The sequence below is a fragment of the Populus euphratica genome, unplaced genomic scaffold (assembly GCF_000495115.2).
Source record: "Populus euphratica unplaced genomic scaffold, PopEup_1.0 scaffold120.1, whole genome shotgun sequence".
Lineage (NCBI taxonomy): Eukaryota > Viridiplantae > Streptophyta > Magnoliopsida > Malpighiales > Salicaceae > Populus > Populus euphratica.
The window spans coordinates 261,039-285,132 of record NW_011499918.1 but is presented as its reverse complement, the minus strand read 5'-3'; the positions used below and the strand labels follow the sequence as shown (position 1 = coordinate 285,132).

General features: G+C 32.5%; 2 protein-coding genes across 2 annotated transcripts; both read right to left on the bottom strand.

Annotated features, from left to right (window-relative positions):
* Window positions 1-397: 397 nt before the first annotated feature.
* PRXR1 (Peroxidase superfamily protein) lies at window positions 398-2,333 on the bottom strand. The gene is made up of 4 exons (XM_011039349.1): window positions 2,012-2,333; window positions 1,742-1,930; window positions 1,259-1,424; window positions 398-1,146 (listed from the first exon to the last, which is right to left on the bottom strand). The coding sequence occupies exons 1-4, from the start codon at window positions 2,240-2,242 to the stop codon at window positions 737-739; spliced, it is 996 nt and encodes a 331-aa protein (XP_011037651.1). The 5' UTR covers window positions 2,243-2,333; the 3' UTR covers window positions 398-736.
* Window positions 2,334-9,094: 6,761 nt separating this feature from the next.
* LOC105134796 (Met-10+ like family protein / kelch repeat-containing protein) lies at window positions 9,095-15,405 on the bottom strand. The gene is made up of 9 exons (XM_011039340.1): window positions 14,575-15,405; window positions 13,801-14,212; window positions 12,379-13,512; window positions 12,092-12,221; window positions 11,202-11,437; window positions 10,538-10,673; window positions 10,041-10,117; window positions 9,691-9,797; window positions 9,095-9,584 (listed from the first exon to the last, which is right to left on the bottom strand). The coding sequence occupies exons 1-9, from the start codon at window positions 15,350-15,352 to the stop codon at window positions 9,484-9,486; spliced, it is 3,111 nt and encodes a 1,036-aa protein (XP_011037642.1). The 5' UTR covers window positions 15,353-15,405; the 3' UTR covers window positions 9,095-9,483.
* Window positions 15,406-24,094: the final 8,689 nt, after the last annotated feature.

Sequence of the window (24,094 nt, the reverse complement as noted above, 5' to 3'; positions counted from 1 at the left end):
CCCACCATTAACAGAGAGAAAGTAAACCACAAGCCATCATTTCCTGACGTACTCACTCACTCTCTCTTCCTTTGTCTCCAATTGTGTCTGAGGCTGAGACCCACAACTCCACAACTGCATGATCTGTCTCTTTTACCTACCACAAAAGGAACATCTAGCGCCAAAATCCATAAACAAACATTATCTCAGATTAAAAAAATCTTGTACTTCCTGTTTCTCCACCCTTATTTTGCTCTTTCTTAATTCTTTATTTGCCCTTTCTTATTTTAGTCATCTTGCTTGATGCCATCTAGCTACATTGTGGGTGGGGGAGCTGCTGCATCATTAAATTCCAACTCAATTAAGATCTTCAAAGAGGGAGAGCCATCAATGGTAGCCTAGGTGATAGAAACTTGCAGACATGAATCATCAATAACTTATTATCATTTCAAAACACATGGATCATCACACACCATCGCCACCATCTACCATCTATACATACATCCCATCATCCCAACATGCCCATCACCAACATTAATCTCACAAACCACAACAACAAGAGGAGCGGGCCTAACCAGGCTAAAAACAGGGCAGTTAAACCAACATTAATACCACAACTATCTTAATTGCCACTGACTAGCAGTAACAACACCCATTTCTAAAGAAAACATCTTATTCTGCAAATCTCAGACTCTTCTCCCTCGTTGTGAACAAGGAAGAGAAGTACTTGAGTTTGACATGTAGCAAATTGAAGTTTCTAGTGGTGCTTGTTGGCAACAGTGCACTGCTTTCTGATCTCGCCCTTGGTACCGGTGAGTGGGTTGTTCTCAGAAAGAATGGTGATAGCCCTAGAAAACTCCTTAAAGAAGTAATCCTGACTCTTGGCCATTTTCTTCACATAAGGCTTAGTTCTCTTGTCATTGGCTAGTTGGTGATCCACTATCAACAAGCCCTTGTTGTCCAATATGTTTCTGTAGTAGTTGTTGTCTAGAACCATGGGCGTGCCTCTGTCATTCCTCACATATTGGACAGCTTTAGGGTCTGGGATTGAATCAGGGCACTTGTAAAGCATGTGCTCAACATGGTCAGGGTTTAGTGCTGGGTCAACTTCCGGGTACAAACGGTGCACCAGCTTCACACAGTGAGTTCTCCCAACACTGTGAGCTCCTGTTGGACATAAAAACAAAAGAAGAAGAATAAACCAACTTTTTAGTAATGAGGACACCTGGATTCATGACTATAAAGCTACCATTTGAGGTTTACATGTTAATATATATACCTAGCAAGGCAACCACTCCAGGGGTGTCAATACCCATGGAAGCAAACCTGTCTAGAACAACAGATATGCTTTCATTGTGGTCTGGGAGATAGTCCTCGATCACATCTGCTCTGCTCTTCCTGCCATCCCTTCTTCCAGTTTTGAGAGGGATATGAGGTCCTCCTAGCTGAAATCAAGAAAGGTTTAAGGCCACATTAAACTTCCATTTACTATAAAAGTACTGGACAAATTTCAGCAATCACTCTACAAATTCTGTCAGAAATAGAGCATATAATATCCCGAGAAAACCTGTCTTAAGTGACCTGAAAGGGAAAAAAAGACTCAAACTGGAGACACCAAATTCAGTAAAAGTTGCCATGCAAACTACAAAAGAGCCCAAATCTAGCCAAAACAATATACCTTCTTCTAGACCAATCAGAGAGGATAAAAAATCGCTTAAAAGAATCAAAGACAAGACTGATGAAGTTTAAATCAGGGAAGTACCGAAACAATGCCATCTCTAGCAGACAGAACAAGAATATCAGCACAGGAAACAACTCCAGGACACTCCCTTTCAACAGCTTCTTTGATATCGTCAAGGTATCTAAAGTTCCTGAGGCCAAAGCTCCTGTCTGTCTCCTTCTCAGACAAGGTCCTCCTTGTTGAGTCCAGCAGCAGTGAAGCATCACATGACTACAAAACAAGACATGCATGATCATCAAGAACTAAAAAAATCCGAAACAAAAAAGAGGAATAAAAGCAAGACTTAATTACCTGAACAGCACAGTCATGGAAGATGTTTCTTAGCCAAGAAAATGCAGTGTTTTTGTGTCTCTTGTAAAGGAGTCTAACTTGTTCTTTGACAATGTCCTCAGCTTGAGGGCATGTATCCTTGTAAAAGTTCATGACAAGACCAGGGTCTTCTTCATTTTCTGCTACGGCCGGCCTGACCGACACAGCTGAGAAGGACAACAAAGCAAAGAAGAAGAGAGCCTTGGCATCCATTTTTTTTTTTTATGTTTTCCTTCACTATAGGTCACTGACCTTGCTTTGAAGCTCTCTGGGGCAACTTCTTAAATAAAGAAATGATGGATAGATTTTCAAATAAAATAAGAGCCAGTTGTCATAAATTTAATATTCTGGTTTTATGAGTTTGATTCTTTTTCCCTTTAGGGCATCTATGCTTTTACTGCTCTCTGGATAGCATTTTATTAATTGAAGATGCTGAAACAAATTACTGGCATCTACTGGTAAACTGAAGTTTTCCGATAGTTTTCTGTTTTTCCTTTATATAGATATATAAAGTTTATGAAGATAAGTTACATGATTGTTTCTTAAAATATTTTTTATTTAAAAAATATTAAAATAATATTTTTTTATTTTTTAAAAAATATTTTTTATTTTAAAATAATTATTTTTTAATGTTTTCAGATTAATAATATAAAAAATATTTTTAAAAAATAAAAAATAAATATGTGTCATTTACTTGGTCCCTCACATGTTCCTTCTACTATAAGTTTTCATAATCAATGCATATTTTATGGATGATTTCGTGATAGAAGATGCAAAATTAAGTAGATTAAATTCAATTCCAGTTTAGAATTCCGAACCATTATTTTTTATCGAACCATTAATTTATGTGTAGCTTCTTGGAAGCTGGATGATCATCACTATGAGTATTACTTTATTTATTTATTTGTAATGTGACTATTAATGTCAAATTAATATCTCGAAGTAAGCATATTATAGATTTCAACAAATTCACTAGACTGCACGCTATGTAGAAGATTTAGTCAACTTTTTTCTTCTTTTTTATGTAAGTTGATATGAGAAACAGATAATCAGACAAGGAATCACACATCCATGTGCCACACAGACACACACAAAATATATATATTGATTGAAAAATACCTTGAATATCAAATAAATAAATAGAAAAGTTGTGTTTTCTTATGCTCACATGCAAGGGACATCGATAAAATCATAACAAAAGGCAGAAGAAATTAAAGGTGGGGTAGTAATTAACACTTGATATTCAAGAATATATTTGAATGAAACAATCTTTACTTGTGAATGAAACTAAGACCGTAGTTATTAATCGCTAATAAGTGGGACTGCCTTGCTGCTAGATTAATATGGGTGTACGGACCAGTTTGTGCACACCACGACTAATCTCACGGGCCTTGAAGTTAACGATCATGTAAGCGTCCAGTTGCCATCAAATGAGCAATCAAGGACTCGAACCTGAAACCACAGAAAAAACAAACCCTTTAGTCTCAAGTTTTTACCACCACGATGGTTTAAGACCGTAGTTATTAATCGCTCGCTAATAAGTGGGACTGCCTTGCTGCTTGGTGGAAAAACCCACGATAAAGTTGGAGCTTGGTGGAGGGAGATGAGCGTTGCTGCATGTGCTACAGGGCTTGGTTTATCTTCTCTTCGTCTAGCGGATGAGTAGAAAACAGTGAAAGAGCAAGCTACATGAGCTTTCACTTTCAAGTGGGGTTGCCCTAAAAGTAGAATTATTAGGGTTAATAATGCTCCTAACCACCTCATTCAAACTTCACAAGGAAGCTGAATCTTGGAAGCTAGCATGGGAAAATGCTTGCCAATGTTGCTGATTACAGTAGCAAGATGATGTTAAGCAATTATTAGATGGGATATGATCTTGATGAGCGCATTTCTGTGTAAGCAAGGTTGTACCACTCCTCTGCGTGGACCAGCAAGTACGAGATCTTCTGAATAAAGGGTTTTTTCAGCTCCATTAATGGATAATTGAGTGCTGATTGTAAATGGTAAGGCACCAGTCCTGCATAATATAGTGTGAAAGGACAGCGACAAGAAAAACAAGATGATGGAAATGGAAAGAAACTATTTTCTTCTCTTTACAGGATCAAATAATATATATATAATAATCTTGAATAGACTGCTTTGAAATTAAGCATTAGCCAAGTGGTGGTGAAGGAGCTTAATGTTCAGCAGGACCCCATCTTCTGTGGCTCGTGGGAAAGAAGCTGAATGGCTTCCACTTCCTCAAATCTTGTGTTATTCATTCCTGCATATAATTATTCACCTCAAGTCTTCTGGTTCAATGGTTAAAAATGGTCAGGGCACTTGTTAAGTTTCTTGAACAGAAAAATAAAAATATAATTATACTATTTTAGTATATAGTAACAACAGATCTGGATCTATTCCTCTTCTCAAGGATATTTTAAATAGAGTTTGAAAACGTGGTTAAAATTATATTTTTTATAATTTTAAATTGTTTTAATGTACTTAATTTTAAAAATAATTTTTAATATATTTTTAAATAAAAATATTTTAAATCATTATCGTTATCACAAACTTAACCGTCCTATTATTATAGGTTTTAATACAAACTAGATGAGTATAATTTAGAGGTGGTGACATTATTGCCTAGCCAGCCGCCTGGGGAAAAAGATATCAAAAGAAGGCTAGTGATGTCTTGTTGGGAGAAATTCCATGGATCAAGCCAAGCTAAAAGAGCCGTTTGTTATAATTGTCATTTTAAGGCTTTTTTATTTTATTTTTTTCATATTAGTATAAAAAATATTAAAACACTAATTTAAAATAAAAAACACAATAACAATTACCCTTCACGCATCAAAATGGCCACCGACACTAAAGTTTGCTGTAGGAGGCAATGGTGATGACTCATTATGAGATTCTCGACTTCTGTGACACCTGTCACCATGAATGCTGTCTCAACCTTATCCAGGAGGGCCCACTCCATGGTCTGCTCAAGTTATTATTTTTATTTCAAAACAATAAATAGTGTTTAATGTTTTTAAAATTATTTCAAAATCAAATTTACTTTTATACTCCAGAGTAAAAGGCTCAGATCTCTATTTAAGTTGAAAGGTATCTCATTACAAGAGGGGAGAACACCTCTTATCTCTGTAATAATGGTTAATTCAATTTAATTATGATAATTCCGCTAATTATGAAGATTAATCTCCTAACGTCCAATTTAATCCCAACATGCAAGATCGATCCTGCCTGGCCCTTGAAAAAAGAGAAAGAAAGAAACAGACAATGGCCCTCTGTTGCTTGCCAGTAACACACAATTTACCTCAAGATCCACAAAATGTGAGGGATCTCCTTCCTCTGGCCTTGACGATGACGTGTACATAAAAGGGCCCTACCTTATCCTATTTTAATAAACGTCGGTTTGGAAATTTGGAATCTAGGCAGATTCTTACACGTACGTGTGCCCACGTGTAGCGTCTTCAAACGTAATTTTGGAAATTTAAATACATAGGCAGTAGAGCAATGTGTACATGATGCATGGTCCGCATCAAGACGACTAGGAGTGTGTTTAGTATTAAAATAGTTATTGTGGCTGTGGTTTTAAAAAAATTATTTTATAAAAAGTATTTTTAATTGAGGTTAATTTAAAAAAATAGATGTTTAGTTAAAACTATGGTTGAAATTGAGGTTAAAAAAAATAGTTTAATGTATTCGGTTAAAAATACTTTTGAAATTAAAGTTATAAAATAATTTTAAAAAATATATATTAATATTGATGGTTTTAAATTTAAATATTGTAGAGTTAATTACTCCTATTACATCATGAAATAAATAATATTTTATATAAAATATTTTTTATTATTCCATTAAATTATTTATAATTCCATTACATACAAAATTTATCCGATAAAAACTACAGTTTTCATAATATATTGAGCGTGTAATAAAATTAGATAAAATATTATCAGGTATAAAATTAATATTATAATGCGAGTGAATTTAATTCACTATATACTAATTTTTTAGGAAAAAAATATTATTTATATTACAGTACAAATTAATTTAATTTACTTTAAACTAGTTTTTTTTAAAAAAATATTAATAAAATTAACAATCTTTTAAAAAAAATGTGTGAACAGTGCAATAGATTTGCACTGTTCGTTATTTTTCAAGTGAACAGTGCAAATTTATTGCACTGTTCACATACATTGTTCACGCTAATTAAAGTTAGCGTGAATAGTGTGCACAAAGCAGCAAAATGATGCTTTTTCTTTTCCTGTGTCTCGGACACGAAAAAACATGGAACTTATATACAGTAAAATATATTTTGTTTTTACTAAACAGGTTACATCTACGTTCTAAATAAAACACAAACGCAACCTCGTTGCCAAACGGGTTCTAAACCCGTCAGGGGTCTATAATTTAATTTAAAATCTGAGTTAAATTTTAGAAATATTAATCTAGATTATTATAAAAATTATAATAAAAGATTTTTTTTTTGGTTTTTTTAAACCCGGCCCGGGCTTAAATTATATTAGCAGCTCGCTGAGTTAATCGACTGGAGCGGACGGGACCGGGATTTATAGCACTGATCAACATGCCGTTCAAAAGAATACAGTAACTTTGGAGTCTCTGGATTAATTGTGTGTGATTCCTTAACAAGAATCTTGATCATCAGCAATGAGTGGGGCCGAGGCATGTGGAAAAGTTTTGTTCATGGGCCATGGACCGCCCTTTAATGCAAGTAATAAGGCTTTAGAATGTGTAGCCCCGCTGGCCATGGAGGGTATTATAAAAACAAAAAAAAAACAAAAAAAGGAAGGAAAAATCACTTTGTATATGGATATATAATTTACTATTCATTGTGACAGTATAACTAAAAAAAAAATTAATGGCCTTGGCGTTGAAGTATTTTGGTTTTTTTCCCTATTAATCAAAGATATAAATCTTTTTTAAAAACAATTTAAAATAATCTAATTATCTTCTAAATTAATTTTAAAAAAACTGGCACATAAAGGTATTTATGTTTTTTAAATTCTTCAAGTACAATACAATGACAAGTTTACTTTTTAAATTAAACCATACATCCACGGCCATTTGATCTTTTCACAGAGACTATTATGTTATTACTAGATTTATTATGGATAATTTAGTTTTTTAATATTAATTAATTATTATTTTAATTGAAAAGGCTATTAGTGTATGCAATGCAATGCATGTATTATTATGTGGGCATCATCTACTTACTTTTAGCATAATGTGTTTCGTCACTCATTGTTATTTTTATTGGAAATGTTGCTATGTCTTCTTCCTGTTAATGCGTGTCAACGATAATAACATACTTTATTGTTAGTAGAGCATTATTATTTTTTCTTTTTTCTCCTTCAAAAATTGAAATCTGGTTCTCTTTATTGTTGCTATTTAATTTTAATTTTAATTTTAATTTTTTAATTTTTAATTTTGGTCTTTTTGTAAAATTTTTAATTACTTTTAATTTTATCATTCAATCTCAATTTGTCATATATTATTATTTTAAATTTAATTCTTATTTTTTTATTTCTATTTTTTTGTATAAGTTTTATTAGTTTTCAATTTCATCTTTTAATTCAAATTTATGGTATAATATATTTTCAATTTAATCCTTATTTTTTTGATTTTTTTATCATGTTATTAAGTTGAGATACAAGTTTAACAGGTTATTCCAAACTGAATTACTCTTAATTATTTTAATTTTTTTTAACTTAACTTCAACCTTCCATTTTTAATTGAATAAAAATTGTGCCAGTGTTTTAATTCTCTTTTTACCCAACTTCCTATTTTCATATTTAATTAAATAAAAATTAAACATCATTATTTTTAAATAAAATTAAACATCATCATTTTTCTGTTCTTAAAAAAATATTTTTTTTATTTTTTTTATTTAATATTTTTATTTTTTTATCTAATTAAAATAAAACCATCTTATTTTTTATTTTTTAGTAAGATTTAGTCTCAATCATACAGAGTTTTTTTCTATATTTAAAACGCACCAATGACACTTAAACTAAGAATAATTATTGTGGACTCACATCACAGCATAGGTCCACATTAGCAATCAACATCTCAACAAGAATGATGTATTGTCCCAGTCCAACTTCCAAATCAACTGCAAAATATGATGGTTAAGGAATCTTATAAAAACGTAATTCAACCTGTATTTTTAAAAAATTTAGTTTTTTTATTATTTATTAAAATTTAATATAATTTATATATTTTGAATTGTTTTTATGTATTGATGTTAAAAATAATTTTAAAAAATAAAAAATATCATTAATATGTATTTCAATACAAAAGATTATTTCAAAAATAATTACTATCACATTATCGAACACACTCTAAATAATAAAAAAACCAGCCATGACAAGTAAACTTACATGTGAGCACAAAAAAACTCTCTGTTATCCAAAGAAGTTGTCAATTCTATTTTGACAAATATTTTATTTTTTTAATTAAAATAAAATACTTTGGTTTTAAAATGTTTTGATGTGTTATTTTGAGATTATATATAACACAATATCAAACAAATATAATTTTAAAATTTAAAATATTTCTAAATAATCAAAATTAAATAAAATTTAAATATAAAATAATTTACCTTAAACAAAATATCAATTTAATTTAATAATTTTTAAAGTCTCGAATGGAATATATAAAATAAACCAAAATATTCTAGCTAAAATTTACAAAAATCCAGACTAGGTAAAATTTGAAATGAGGTGAATTTTTATTTTATTTTTAGTTAGACTATTTCAGACAAAACGGAACCAAAGAGCTATGACTTTTCAACATCCAGTGGAGCCAGAAAAATCTCCAACATCAGTGGCTGCCAAAGGTGGGCTTGTTCCTTTAATAATAGGGTACAGAAGAACAAGCCTCCCATGAAAATGTAGAGAATTCTAAGCTCTCCCTTTGTCTAATTCACTCCTCAAAAAGCTAGTCCTAATGGTCCCATGCAACTTCATCTAGCCATCATTCATTCACCTTTCGAAGTGCATGCGATTGTTCCATGGATATTAGAGAAAAGGTGGCGGGAGAACAGGGCAATCGTAATACACCACCAGTAAAGCTGCTGGCACTATAAAATAAAGTTGTCCTATGGAAACTAGTCCACACGCACCACACTCATTGTCTCAGTCTAAAAAATATGCATGGAAGTTACATAACAAATGCCTTTTTCTAAAGTGCTGCATTCTTCTACAGATCTCTCAAAAAATTGAGACTGCAAGAATGTTTGAACTACTAATCTCTCCAGCATCCACATGATGTTCAGAACTCTTTTGAGATCCTGGGGCTCTAATGGCCACATTTTGTAATAGGGGTAATACCATAGGGTGATCAGCATGTAGCTTGACACGTGGCATCATCCAAATACTGCCACTTTCCTGGCAGAAGAATAATTTGTTGCCCTGAATGAGGACAGTGTTTCTAGTGTTATCTTAGAAGCTGCTGCACCTCACATCTGCAACTAGGTGGCGGATGTGAGGGGCATACCATTTTACTCGTTCCACATGTTCTATTGAGACCTCCCAACAATGACCTGCAGATAAGCAGCAGCATGTCAAGAGTGAACTTTGACATCCTTGGCATTGCATACTCTTGTTAAATGAACTTCAGAAGGAGACCCAGAGTCCAGAAGACCATACCTTCGGATCTAGCTATTTCATCAATAGATTTCAAAACATGTGCGGTCCACAAAGACTCCTGTGAGTCCTTCACATTCCCATGCACATGTAACATCCCACCCTCACTCCTGCATTATCAGTGCTACCATCAGAAAGGGAGAGAAGGCAGGCATTTTACTATAGGTTTGGGAAGGTCAAACCAGAGTGGACAAACCCCATGGAAAATTTTCACTGCTAATGTGGCTTAAATCTCCAAGGATGTTTAAACATTTTGTGGAGATGAATGTTTCGAGCTAAAAATAAACTTCGTATGAAAGTTTTGTGTTTACATCATTGAGAGATGAGCAATGTTTAATGTTGGGATAAATCACCTTAATGCCCGAACAGCAGTAGCCCAACTGCCCTCACTTGTTGGAAGAAGACCAAGACAAACTCGATTAGCAATTCCCTGCAATTAAGCAATTTGATTTATATGTAATAGTACAACATCCTTGTAACTGATGCACATCATATCTTGGTAGAGGATGCCTTTTATGAACATGATTAAAAAAAAAAAAAGATGTACATTATGGAACCACATTGGATTGCAGCCAACATATCATAGAATCAAGCCAGGTGACCTGAAAGTTAGGTGCATGCTTCAATATAAATCAAGAAAGTATCAAGTTACAGACAAACACACCAAGTCAACTCGCACCAGAGAAGTGGTGCAAAGAGCAAGAGCGTTAAATTTAAAAACTGGTAACAACAAAATCTAAGACCCCCAACCCTTTCAAAACTACAAATAAGAAGGCATTCAGTATAGACAAACCCAATAAACTTGAGAATTTGCAGGTAAAACATTAACAATGACCAGAGCAAAATGTACCTTGGGAGCTGTCATCCTATTATCTCCTTCAAGTACAATACATTGATCAGAGACAGAATTTACTTCAAGATTACGTCTGAGTGCCTCAACAGCATGAGGATTCCATTCACAAGCATAAACCAGTTTTGCTTTGGCCCTAATCAACACATCATTAAAACTCAAAATCAAATACAAACAAAAATGAAACAATAATTTGTAGGCCTTTGTTTTTGGGTTTCAAAAGCGCTTTTAAAAAAATTTGATTTAATTTTATTTTTTTCTTTACTTTAAATTAATATATTTTTTTTATGTTTTTAGATCATTTTAATGTACTGATATCAAAAATGATTTTTTTAAAAAAAAAAATTTATTTTGATACATTTCTTAGTAAAAAATATTTTGAAAAGCAACTACAACCATGCTCCCAACCACGCAGAATTTGAAGATTGAACTAAACTACTTCATGAATAACTTCCACCATTTTGATTGAAGTTGAACTTAAGAGGTGTTCAAGGCCAAAACCAATCATCAAACCTTTGAAATTATCTTCCCAAATTTTTACTTCTCCAGACATTGATAAGTAAAAGACCAATTGAATTTGAAAAAATCAGACTTTCTAACAGAGAGAAAAGTACTAACAATTGAATTTCAATTTGCACACAGACTAATATAAATCACATATTACCTGACAAGAAATGGCAATGTGAAATATCCTATTCCAGCAAATAAATCCACTATAACCTCATCTTTGCACTCCAGATTTCCCATACGAAGCTTCTCAGAAAGATTACCCCAGGAGAACATGCACTTGGTAGCATCGAAGGAATAGAGAATTCCATTTTCTCGATGATCAACCCACCCATTATCTCCTACCAGAATCTCCAAAGTACTGTCCCTTGTTCCAGTGGATGCAACTCGCCCCTAAAATACCATCAGATTCACAGAATGAATACATGAATTCAACAATACTTTCAAAAAATTTGTAAGCTTAAGAAAACCTTTGTCCAATTGAAATTCAAGAACCTTTTTATGGAAAACTGTTTATAAGCATATCATAGCAGTGGCATATGATAATAAAACACATTGGGAAATAAGATGATACATAAAAATAGCAGTATGCACTAAATAGCCATGACATTCAGTCCTTTGCACATAGAAATGCAAGAATTATGCTTATACAGCAAACTAACAAAAGAAAGTATGCATAAATAGATCCTAGCAATAGCAAGATGCCGCCTGATGATCATGCATAGAGATCCTTTTAACAATCGAAGTTACCGCACTAAAGTGTGATGACACAAATCATACATCAATGCCAACATTTCTAAACTCATGTAGAAAAATTCATACTTTCAACTAGTATCTATCCTCCGCCAATCAACCTAGGATACTACAGCCTCAGCATGCAGTTAGAAAACTTCGAATGTTGGATAATCATGGCTCAAAGAAATGTATGAGCTTGGCAATAACAAATTATTAAATAAGATACATTACAAATTAAAATAAAATAAAAAAACATCTCTAAGCAAGCAAAATATCAACTCCAGTTTATAAATATTTCACGTTCTATCATACTTGGCGAGCAACACGGTGAGTATTAAGTGATTTGGCTACGATAGGCCAAAGCTCCTTGCTGATTGAGTCCCATATTGGATCCTTGAAGGATGTTGCTGGAAGCACCACAATATCCCCAAGTCGTTCCCATCTGAATGTACAGAAAAGTTGACAGGGTGAAAGATATAAAAAAGGTGAGCAACAATCTCAATAATTATATTTCTCAGTAACCAATGTAGCGTGACCTCAACTTACAACACTTCAGCACAACAACAGATGCCAAAATATAAAGTTCCTGACAAACTAACCTGTTTGGCAGCTGCTCTAATAGTGTTTCTGCTTGGTCTTTCTGTTTAATCAACAAGGCAGTCGATTCCTTCATTGTTTGAAAGGGAGATTTGGAAGATTTTCTAACTTCACCAACCACATTTGCTAAATTAGTGGCACCACATTTCTTAAGGAAGTTCAAGGCTGTTGAACAAGATACCTCATTTAACAAAATTCCTCCTCCTGTAAATGGTTTACATACAAAAGTTTCATTCCCCTCTTCAAACACATCCACATCCTGATCATGCTTTTCCAGAAACATGGCAGAGAATTTTTCTGTGATAGGAAAACAAATATGTAACCCATCCTCCTTAGTATATACCTTCCTCCCAAGATCTAACCATCCAAAATTCTTCAGTATGTCTTTCCCCGTTTTTGCATACTTCTTTTCAAGTTGTAGTACCCGGCTATAAGAAACCAACTGATGTTTCTCAGCCTCAAAGTTCATGGCAGGACTCTGAGTTAAAGCCTCTGCATTTTCAACATGAGAAACTCTAAAGTTGACATTCCTCTCTGTTGGCATAAGTTTGTCTCCTAAAGGTACTAGTGGAAGCAAGTTGACTTTAAATGGCTTGCTGAATTTTGTTCCAAATGCATAACAAGCTGCACCACCCCCAATGATAACAAGATCATCACCAACAACATTGGCTGTCGTTCGCACAAGCAACTCTTTGCCAATATAATCAAGTGTTACTTGTTTCCATGTATGAGACTGCAGATCAAGCAATGCCAACTCTTGGAAATGTTGTCCAACAGGGCAACCACCAATGACTCCAAGAAAATCCTTGTAGACAAACATTGAGTGGGAAAATCTATCATGTGGACTTCTTCCAGCTGTCTTTTCTAACTTCCACATGCATGCTTGGACATCAAAACTGTATAAATCTCCAAGAGCTCTCTCACCATTGTATCCTCCAAACACGAATACTTTAGACCCATATGCTAGCATTGAGTGAGAATGACGAGCACATGGTCGTTCCCCATCACCCAAGACTTCTTTCCATTGCAGATTTCCAGTGTTAAAAACATGCAAGGATGATAAGATTGTATCATTGTTGTTAAGTCCACCATATACAAATATGTTTGAGCCAACTACTGCTGCTGAATGCCGATGCCTGCAAAACATACATAAAGAATTCAGAAGCACAAATATGGCATTCATTCCAACGAAAAAAAAAAAAAAAAAACACATTATGCATGGATTCTAAGGAATCCATTATGAGAGATTTTAAAGATGCAAAGAAAGGTGAACAAAATCAACAGTTGTTTTGCAAGATGGGATACACTCTTTTGTTTCTTTGACGAACAATTCATAAAGCCTTTCATTATATATCAAAAGGCAAAAGAAAGGGAGACTAAAATGTGAACTGAAGAAAGTAATATAAATGTTCTCAACACTTCACCTTGAAGAGAAAACACTGCCAGTGCATTGTATCAGCTTCCATTCCATATTAGCTGTATTTAGAACCCATACATCATTCAGAATGCTTGAAGGATCAGCTCTGCCTCCAATAATAAAAACTAAATCACCAACCAAAGAAGCTGTGTGACCCAATCGCGGAGATGGGGCACCCTCAACATCAGTTGCTTTTAACTTGCCACTGAACGGATCAAGCAGAAAACAATCATTTCTCCGGGCATGCCTTCCAATCCCTCCAAAACCACCAAATACCAGAACACTTTTATTGCTTCCATTATCCAATACACAAGCAGAGTGACCCCAAAGGAAAAGCTTCTCTACGGATTCACCAGCAACTAGGATCGAAGAAACAGGTAAACTGCAATCAGCAGCTTTTTCTCCTCCTCCTACCATCCCTGCCAATGCCAATGATTCAAAGACTCAAACTTTCGTGTAATATTAAAACGAAAAGTCTCCTGCAATCACAAGTATATAATCTGTAAAAAATTCACACATCAGACATATGCAATATACATCACTATGTAACAGCGACATTATAATATTCCAACCACTTAAACAGAAAAATAGCTAAATTCAGAATTGCAAGAATATGCTAAAATCAATACAGCAGACAAAAAAATATAGTCTACTAAACTTTCAAAGTCAGAAACTTTGACATGTGTTTCTATTGAATACACAATCTTTAAAGTCAGTTTGTAATTCACAATACCTCAAGACATATAAGCTATAAAAAACTCAAGAAATTAATAAAGATTACCAATATGAGCATCCCCATTTGCTGTTCTCTCGGACTGATCATCATCCCCATCTCGACGCTCACCATTCTCTGAAACTGTATGCCTCTGAAACCCATTGTCTATTAAACCACTCAAAAAACCTTGGGTTCTCTTCCAGTTAGCTTCCATTTTCTGATTCGCCACGTCAACAAGAAACTTCACATACTCTTCAGACACCAAAATCCTATCACTATCACCTAAAGGGACCTCCATTCTTATAGAACACCTGATCCCCACAATAACCCTCTTGTTATTAGCACTTGTAATCCCTGACTCTCTAAACCCACTCTTTATAGCAAAAGACACCAAAAATTGTGCAGCTTCAATGTCTCTACACTCCACAGCAATAATCAAAGGCTCGAACCGGAACACCAACTCGGTTACCAACCCAGCTGCTGATTCGGAGGGCCCATCCGCTGAACTGGCAGACTCAGTGGTAAACTCGGTCGACTCAGAGAGTGGCTCAGAGGGGAAGAGGAGGGGGAGGAGAGAGTTGGGATTGGCCAGGTCGTGGGAGATGAAGAGCCAGGATCCTCCACGTGCTTTCTTCTTACTGGTGGATGGTGTTGGGTTCCATTTCGGTTGGGAGAGGATAGAGATACGGCCGGAGCAGGAACTTGTGGTGAAGTAAGAAGGGTGAGAGTTGATGGTGTTGATGAGTGGGATTAAGTGTGTGTCTACCGTTCCTTTTGGTGATTTATCTGTCTTTGAGGATGCCAGTGAGCTTAACGTTGCTGCTTTTCTCTTCTCAAACTCCATGCTTTTCTCCGTTCCTAGTTCGTGTCTAGAGAAGATGAAATAATTCCTTCCTCACTGTCGAAGAAGAAGAAGAAGGGTTTTAGGGGCTTTTCAGGCTAGGTTTGTTTGGGCTTTTGATACTTGGGTTTTGGGCCTTGTCAGTACTGAGTTCGTTTGGGAGTGCGGCCTGTAGCACGGTTTCGCTGCACTCAAAGCATGTTTAAAATGTTTTTAAAATTAATATTTTTTAGCTGTATTTTGATAATTTTTATGTATACATGTAAAAAATATATATATAAAAAGCATTATTTTTTTATATATTAAATTGTTATCAATTTTAAAAATTATTTTGGAGGGTGTTATTAAACATCATATATTTTTTATTTGAGAATGTACGAAAATAATTTTTTTATATTTTTAATATCAAAACATTAAATTATTTAAAAATAAAAAAAAATTTATCAATTTCACATTACATATATTTTTAAAATATATTCAAATACGATCTCAAACAACTTATTCTGCTGCCTGCAAAACTTACCTCAAGCCTTCGAGAGTACAAAATCAACAATTGAAGTCAACAAATGAAGCGGATAGACTGAATTCGTTTAAAGAACTTAATTTTAGATGCTTGCTCAAATCCTGGTGGCCTGAATCCTTGGAGCAGCTTCGGCAAACGGAGGCAACTGCTTCAAAGCGATAGAACTGTTGCAAACACAGCAGACATTAAAGCTATGCCATTGAAGTTATTATTCCCGTCTTGGTTTTCAACACGGAAAAATCTGAGATTCAGCTCTTTTTCATTGCCATGCTCTTTGTTTTACTTGAAGAATGGGAGCTTTAAGAGGTTTTGCGGGGAAGAAGATGAGGGGCGCCTCTATCAGAAAGAGTTTCAAGAGTCATGATCATTCAAAAGGTACGTAAGTGGCTTTAACCTTTTCATTGGGTTTTTTGCTGCAACAAAATTTCATTTCATGCATGCTATCGTTGTTGAAGTAGAACACAATATCCAAGTGCAAGTGCGTGGTTTTCTACCCTATTTTGTCCCATAAAGAACATGGGATAAAATTGATGATTTCTTGGTACTTAGCCAATTGGAAATCAATGTGGTCACCTTGAGTTTTGATAATAGAGATGATTCTATTTACAAACAATTTAAAAATATCAAAATTAAAATTAAAAAAAACTAAAACTTTTTGAAAACACTTTTATAATACAAAAATAAACAATGTTAAAATGAGAAATTTCATTGGATACATACATGCAAGGTGTTAAACTTAAGACCACATGGTTATGAATATTGTATGTAGAGGAAGGATCCAATTATCATAATATAGAGATCGGTTCTTATGGTGCAGCATAGGTGTGAAGCCATCTTAGCCGTTCGCACAGAGGTCTAGGATCTTGGCCATTGGTTTTTTTTTTCATTTTGATCCTTAAACTTTAATTATAATGCTTTTTGATCCATGGTTCTATTTGTGGAGAGAGAGGGGGGAGGGGCAAAAATGAAGGAAAGAGAATAATCTAGTAAATGCTTTTTTATAAATTAGTGGGATAAAGGTAGGTTTAAGAGGAGTATTTTGTGCTTTTCCCTGCATCAAATGTTATCCTAAAATAATTAACCCAATTGAATTTATGGAGTGTACTAAAAATACAGGGCATCTATATTGGAACTAGAGATACTTAAATGGATTTCATTCCACATCATTTTGACATGGAAAATATTAGTTTGTATATGATGATACAATTAAATATATTTTTTAAAAGTATTTTCTAATTGAACATATATTAAAATAATATTTTTTTTATTTTTAATATCAGTGTATTAAAACCATTAAAGAACACATAAAAAATATTAATTTGATTTTTTTTAAATAAAAAGTAATTTTAAAAAATAAATTAAATCATATTAACAAACACACACTAAAACCAATTCTTAAAAAGAGCACATAAAAAACCATCAAAGAACACATAAAAAATATTAATTTGATCTCTTTTCAAGTAAAAAATAAATTAAATCATATTAATAAACACACCCTAGAAACCAATTCTCAGAAAGAGGAAGCACACCCATGAAGCCAATCCCTGCCATGAAAAAAAAAAAAAAGAAATAAAATCAGGGAATTTCTTGAGTGGGTTAAAATCCCATTGGAAAAACTCAAAGCTCATAAAATTAAACACTATGCTAGACCAAGAAAATTCAAAGCAATAAAGTAAAAAGCTGAATGTGTTATCGATTATCCAGTCCTTTTGACATGAAAGAGCAACTAACAGAGACACAATTTTGTATAAATGCTTCCAAGAACTCCATGCTTGTCCATACGTACCTCCCATTTCCATCATATGATGGTAACATGTCCAAGAACTTGTACAAAACTGGAAGTCAATGGATGGCCTTGCCTCAATTTTTTATTTTTATTTTTTAAATTTTGCTTTGTTGGTTACCCATAAAGTTACATGTTCTTTAACACATCTCTAACAATTATTATCAATTATCAATAAAAATAAAACATTTGTATTCTATTCTTTTTTTTTATTGATTGGGGTTTTTTTTTTCGCTTCCCTTTTAACTATTATAACATGAGTTTTAATTCCTTTCTTTTTGTTTGGTCTACTTTTTTTTAATTGTGTTTTTTTTTATTCAATCATTTTGCTTTTCATTTAACAAATCTTAATTTTTTTTTCATCAACATCTTTTTTTATTAGATCTTTTTTCTTTTCATTTAATAAATCTCAACAATTGTTTTTGCAAATTTAATGCTTCGTGAACCATGAAATATAGTTTATGAAATCATGAATATATGCAAGATGATGAAAATATTAAAAAGAACAATGAAAATATAACACAGAAAAACTATAGTTTATGAAATCATGAATATACGCAAGATGATGAAAATATTAAAAAGAACAATGAAAATACAACACAGAAAAAATACACAATCTAGGGTGTGTTGCAAATAGATATTCATATTATTTTCCTGTTCTTTTCCTTTAATTATTTCATCATTTAACCTTTTATATTCTTAATTTAATTATTTTTTATTAAGTTGATGTGAGATCACTACTAGAAATTTGTTAAAACAAGTAAAATTACTAGCGAAATAATTCTGTCGACAATTTGTGATAACAATTAATGATGGACACTTTTTCATTTATATATACTGATGGAATTATCTGTCGGTATATACAGACAGAATTATAGATGGAATATATTGAATTTTTTTAAAAAAAGGTGTTTTGCAGTTTTTGCAGGAAATTTTACCGAGAAATTCAAAATGAGATCTCCGTACAATAACTTGACCAATTTACCGTCAGACTTGCCGATGGAGTTACTAATAAAAGTAGTCCATTGGTGATTCCATCAGAGAAAAGAGTGAATATATCAGCGTTCCGCCAACCCTCTCCTCTCTATTTCTCCTTCTTCTTTCCCATTCCAACTCTCTCCTTCCAAAGCGCAAATAACTAGCCCTCCAAAAATAAATATTCCTCTTCTCAGCATAAGTCATATTTATTTAAGTTTTGTGGTCACAACATCCGTGTTTTGATTTATTGTAAATTTTATTATTTTTTGTAAGTAAATCTATTTTTTTAATTTTAATATTTAAATGTCAATTTTATTGTTTTTTTTTAGTATATGTATTTTTCTAGTACATGTACATGTCTTAATGTTATTTCTCAAACAAACTTGTAGTATATGAATGTATAATTTTGTATTTGTTATGGTTTGTTTTAAATTTTATAAAATTATATTTGTTTATAAATTGTTGAAAATTTATTGAACTACCAAATTACATGTGTTGTAATGAAATAATTAATAGTTTGTTTAACGGGTCTATTTTAATTTTTATCAATGCTATTGAGGAGTTGTAATTTTTGTAAATTTATATGTATAAATTTATATGGACATTGATAATTAATAATAAATATTTAATATTTATAAGAAGTTGTAATTAGATTGTTGGATAATCTCGAGGTAAAATAATATTTTTATAAATTTATTTACTTAACATAGTTAATTAATATATGTTGTTATTATAATTTTATAGATGTTTGACCGAAGTCATGGATGATCATTCATAAATATATCGAGATTCACCCCAAGGATTGCAAATGATGGATTGTGTAATGGGGTTCAGGGTTTTATTAATTTCACAATATTTATTCCTTGAAATTTTACTGGAGGCGGTATTAGATGTCCATGCAGAAAGTATCAAAATAAAAAGTATTTACATCCTGATGTTGTAATGATGCATCTTTTATATAAAAAGTTTATGAAGAATTACCAATGTTGGTGTTGATATGGAGAAGTATTTGTTTGTAATAAGAGCATGGGAGAAAAAGTAGTTGAGTCAACTTCTAGTGTTAGCAACGCACATGGAGTTGCAAATGACAGCAGTAATCGTTACAAGAATATCGTGATAAATATAATAAGAATTAATCAAGGTAATGTCAGTCAATGTCCAATCATAAAAGAAAAACCTAATAAAGATGTAGCTATGTTTTTTTGATTTGTTGAAAGATTCTAACGAACCATTATGAGATGGTTGCATGAAACATAATAAATTATCAGCCGTAACACAGGTGTTTACCATCAAGTCAGATCACGGGTTAAGTAAGGCCGAGTATGATAAAATTATTAAATTGGTAAGAAGTATTTTACTTGAAAGGAACAAGTTGGAAGAGAACTTCTATGCTTTAAAGTCCATGATGAATCCCCTCGATTTAGGATACTAGAAAATTAACATGTGCCCTAACTTTGTTAATAATGTATTATTTATATATTATAATATCATAAACTCATATAATTTGGAACAACTTTGCAGGCAACATTGACAATATTTGTTGTTCAATAACTCAAAGCTGATCAAATCCTAAATCTTTCAATTACAAGATGAACAATTTGTCACGTGGTTCAGAATACATGTAAGTACTATTACAAACCTATTATCTCTTGCAAAGTTATTTTATGTCATTATGAAATTCTCATTAATTGTTTATTGTTGTACATTACATATGAGGTTTATCAAATGGAAATGAGTACTGCTAAGTCATTATCTCCACTAAGCTTGAGCCTTGAAAGAAAAGTTAAACGCTATAATATGTATTTTATTAATGGATATGTGTTCTATATTGAAGAATACGAGCATATAAAAAAGACATATAACATCGGTGTTTGTGTTAAGGGATTAATTAGTTGTGAGTTAAAAGCTGACTACTATGGTAAATTAGAAGAGGTCGTTGAGATGCTATCATAGCGAGCAGAATAGAGTGTTTTTATTCAAATGCTATTGGTATAATAATGATAGAGGAATTAGAGTTGATCCTCACTATGACCTGATCGAAATCAACTCAAAAGCTAGACTCTATAACGTAAACAATGTCTTTGTTTTCGCAAAGCAATGCCAACAAGTTTATTACACATACACTTCTTTCTTTAGAAAACATCGATCAAGAGTTAATTGGTTATCCGTTTTAAAAATAAAACCCAGGAGTTGTGTCGAGGCTGTTCAAGATGAGAACAAAGACACAAGTGTGCAAGATGAAGTTTTTCAAATTAGTGAGTTGGTTGAACCATATCTAGTTGCTCCTTCAATTGACTTAGAAGAAAATTTAAATTTTCATGTTTTTGATGATAGTCTTGTTGATGTTGACGCTGAGGAGTTGAATGTTGTTTTAAGCTCCAGTGGATAAGCAAATATTGATAAAGATGATGATGATGATATCCATATTAAAGATTGCAATAAAAGTGATGACTATTCAATTGATGATGTAGAAGAAGAAAATTCTGACTAACCATCAGAATGAAGCAATGTGTAAAATATTTTTTTTATGTAATATATATTATGGATGATATTCTGTAACATAAAATATTTATTTTATAAGTGTTAACTGTTGTTATTGTTTTGTGCGATGGGTAGTTTGTAAATTAAATGTTTGCAGGATGTTAAATAGGCAATATAAACATAATCTTTCTTGGATAGTGTACTATCACCAATGTCAATACCGACATATTAAGTCTATTGACATTTCACAGAGAGCTTCACTGCAAATGCCATGATCACTAACAACTTTGCGGATGGATTCTGTCCATCAGCATTTCATAAAGAGTGGTGGAAATAGCACAATCACTGATGATTGTGCAGACGGATACAGTCCATTGGTATTTATCGGTAATTCATAATCACTGAAGGATGATGTGAATTCCAAAAGGCGGGGTATTAAAAATATCTTTGACTGCATGCAGTTGCTAACAGAATTACCTACAGATTGTAAAAAATATGAAAGGTAATTAAAAATTCTAGTGTGAAATTCAAAATTTACCAAAAGATTTTTGAAAGATCATCAATGGAATAATTAAAAATAATATTATTTAAATGGGCCGTAGGCAATTCCGTCAGTAAAACTGTGCTATAAATCTTAGCAACTGACTCTTCAGTTCATTTCTTCATGTCCTTTATTTCAGAGCTCTCATTTCATTTTTTCTCTCCTTATTTCCTTCAAATCTTTTGTTTGTTTAGCTTGTAATTTTGACTTGAATCTTCATGAAATCAAAATGTATGTATTTTACTTTAAGATTTTTTTTCTTTGTTTTAGCTATTGTTATTTTTGTTATTTTTTTTTGTTTTGGTGTATTTTTATAATGTAGATAAAGTCTTGAAATAAACACATTATTAAGGTAAGCATTTTTCATGCATAAAGTCTATAGTTTTTTTTAAAAAAATTATTAATATATTTTATTGTTTGTGTTTCCATAATAATTAAATACTTTGTTGAATTTTAATTGTTATTGTTGAATTTACCTTGTAATTAGTAATTGAATATGTAGGAATAAATTTAATTATTTTCTCTCAATTTTACTCTATTATTGCATGATATGTGTTTAATTATTTCCATTCATTTTAATTGTTATTTGTATAGATGTTAGGTTATATACAAGATTTTTGAATGGGATCCATTGGTTGTGACTATTGTCAATATTTGCAGGTTTGAAACTTTGGGTAGTCTCTAGTATAAAATTTAATTAACAGCCTAGTATAGGGGAGGTGCTGCAGAATTTTTTTTTAACAATCAAATTTAATTATATAATTATTCGTATAAAATTGTGTAGATGCGTAGAACGAAATCAACAACTCATTACTCACATAGAATCGCAACTAGTTCTTCTAGCAGCGAGGATGACATATCCTTAGGTTCCTATTAAGAAGAGGCACTTGCACCATCTATCGATACTGCCTCTTCCAGTATGATTTTACAGCGCAGAGACGGAGTGCCTTTACAACAAAATCAATTCACCTGTAAGTACAAGGCACACTGGAAGGACAACCTTTCAATGTAAGTTTATTTTGATTTTAGTTTTTTTTAATTATAACATAATTTATGAGCAACTAATAAATATTTTATTAATTTAATTTATTTTGAAGTTCACAAACATTAAGGTCGCCCGAGTAATATCATCAGTGTTTAAATCGTCGATGAAGATTCTATTATTTCAATGGAGTTAGGTATCCAGACATACTAAATAGATACCTCAAATCGATACATGGATTTGAGGTTGGTGTTAATTTCTGATTTATAGCATATTTTTAAGTAAATAAATTATTATTTTTATTTAAAATTAATTATTTATACATATGACAAATTCACCTGGGACAATGTGAATGACACTGTTGTAAGGAGAGTGTGGAAAAATCACGCGGCAACTAGGTAACATAAAAAAATATATAATATTTTTTAAAAAAATTATGTTTTAAAATCTAATTTCTCATTATGGAAGTACGTTGTGTCATTTTTGGTATGAAGAACAAAAAAAAAAAGCAAAAAAATGAGAGATAACGGTTTCTAAGGCTGGAACGACGTGGTAGCTTGGAGGGATTTCAAATCGTTATACATGCCGATAGATATATGGCCGCAATATATTGTGCACGTAATGTCTGTGCAGTTCACACGATACTCACAGCCTGATGCTAGCAACTGAAACCGACCAATTCATGGTTCAGTGGCAATTCCGTTCTGTTTGCTGTACGTGTGAAACAGATGGTAAGATTAATTTAAATAAATATATCATTAAATAGTTTTTTGTTACTTAATTAATTTTTTCCCTTATAAGTTACATCTTTTAGACGTGAGTCAAGCCCAATGAAGTTGTTTGTTGCGATGCATGTGCAAAGTCAAGAACGCCAAAAGAGGGTGCTATAGTTTATTAACAACCACACTTAACAATTTATGGTATGTTCGTTCAACCATTTTATTTTGTAAATTATTTATTTTATTGAATTGAATATAATGATTTTTTTTTATTTTTAGGATACCTATAATAGTTGGTTGAGGGAAAGATATATAGATGATCCTTCGACCCATCTGAATTTTGATCTAGATTTGTAGATGGAGATAGGATAGTCTAGTGGACACAATAAAAATTGGGTGTACAAGCTCTCCAACACTATGGCTAAAAACTTGTGGGCGACCCGTAGTGTCTCAACCATTGGGAACTCTCAATTAGTATCGAGTATCTAATTTAAGGAGTTCGTGGCTTTATAGTAACACACAGTTCATCTCACCAAAAAACACGAGCAACTATCGATGAATTATGAATAACACACGATGAATTATGAACAACTTACAACTTATCTCACTGAGAAATACAAGCAATTTTTGACGAATTATGAACAACTTTGCCAAATAGTCATAAACTTGACATCACAAAGTGGTGATGTATGTGTGCTGTTTTTTTTTTAGCCGTATGGTCCTGGGAACAACCGCTCT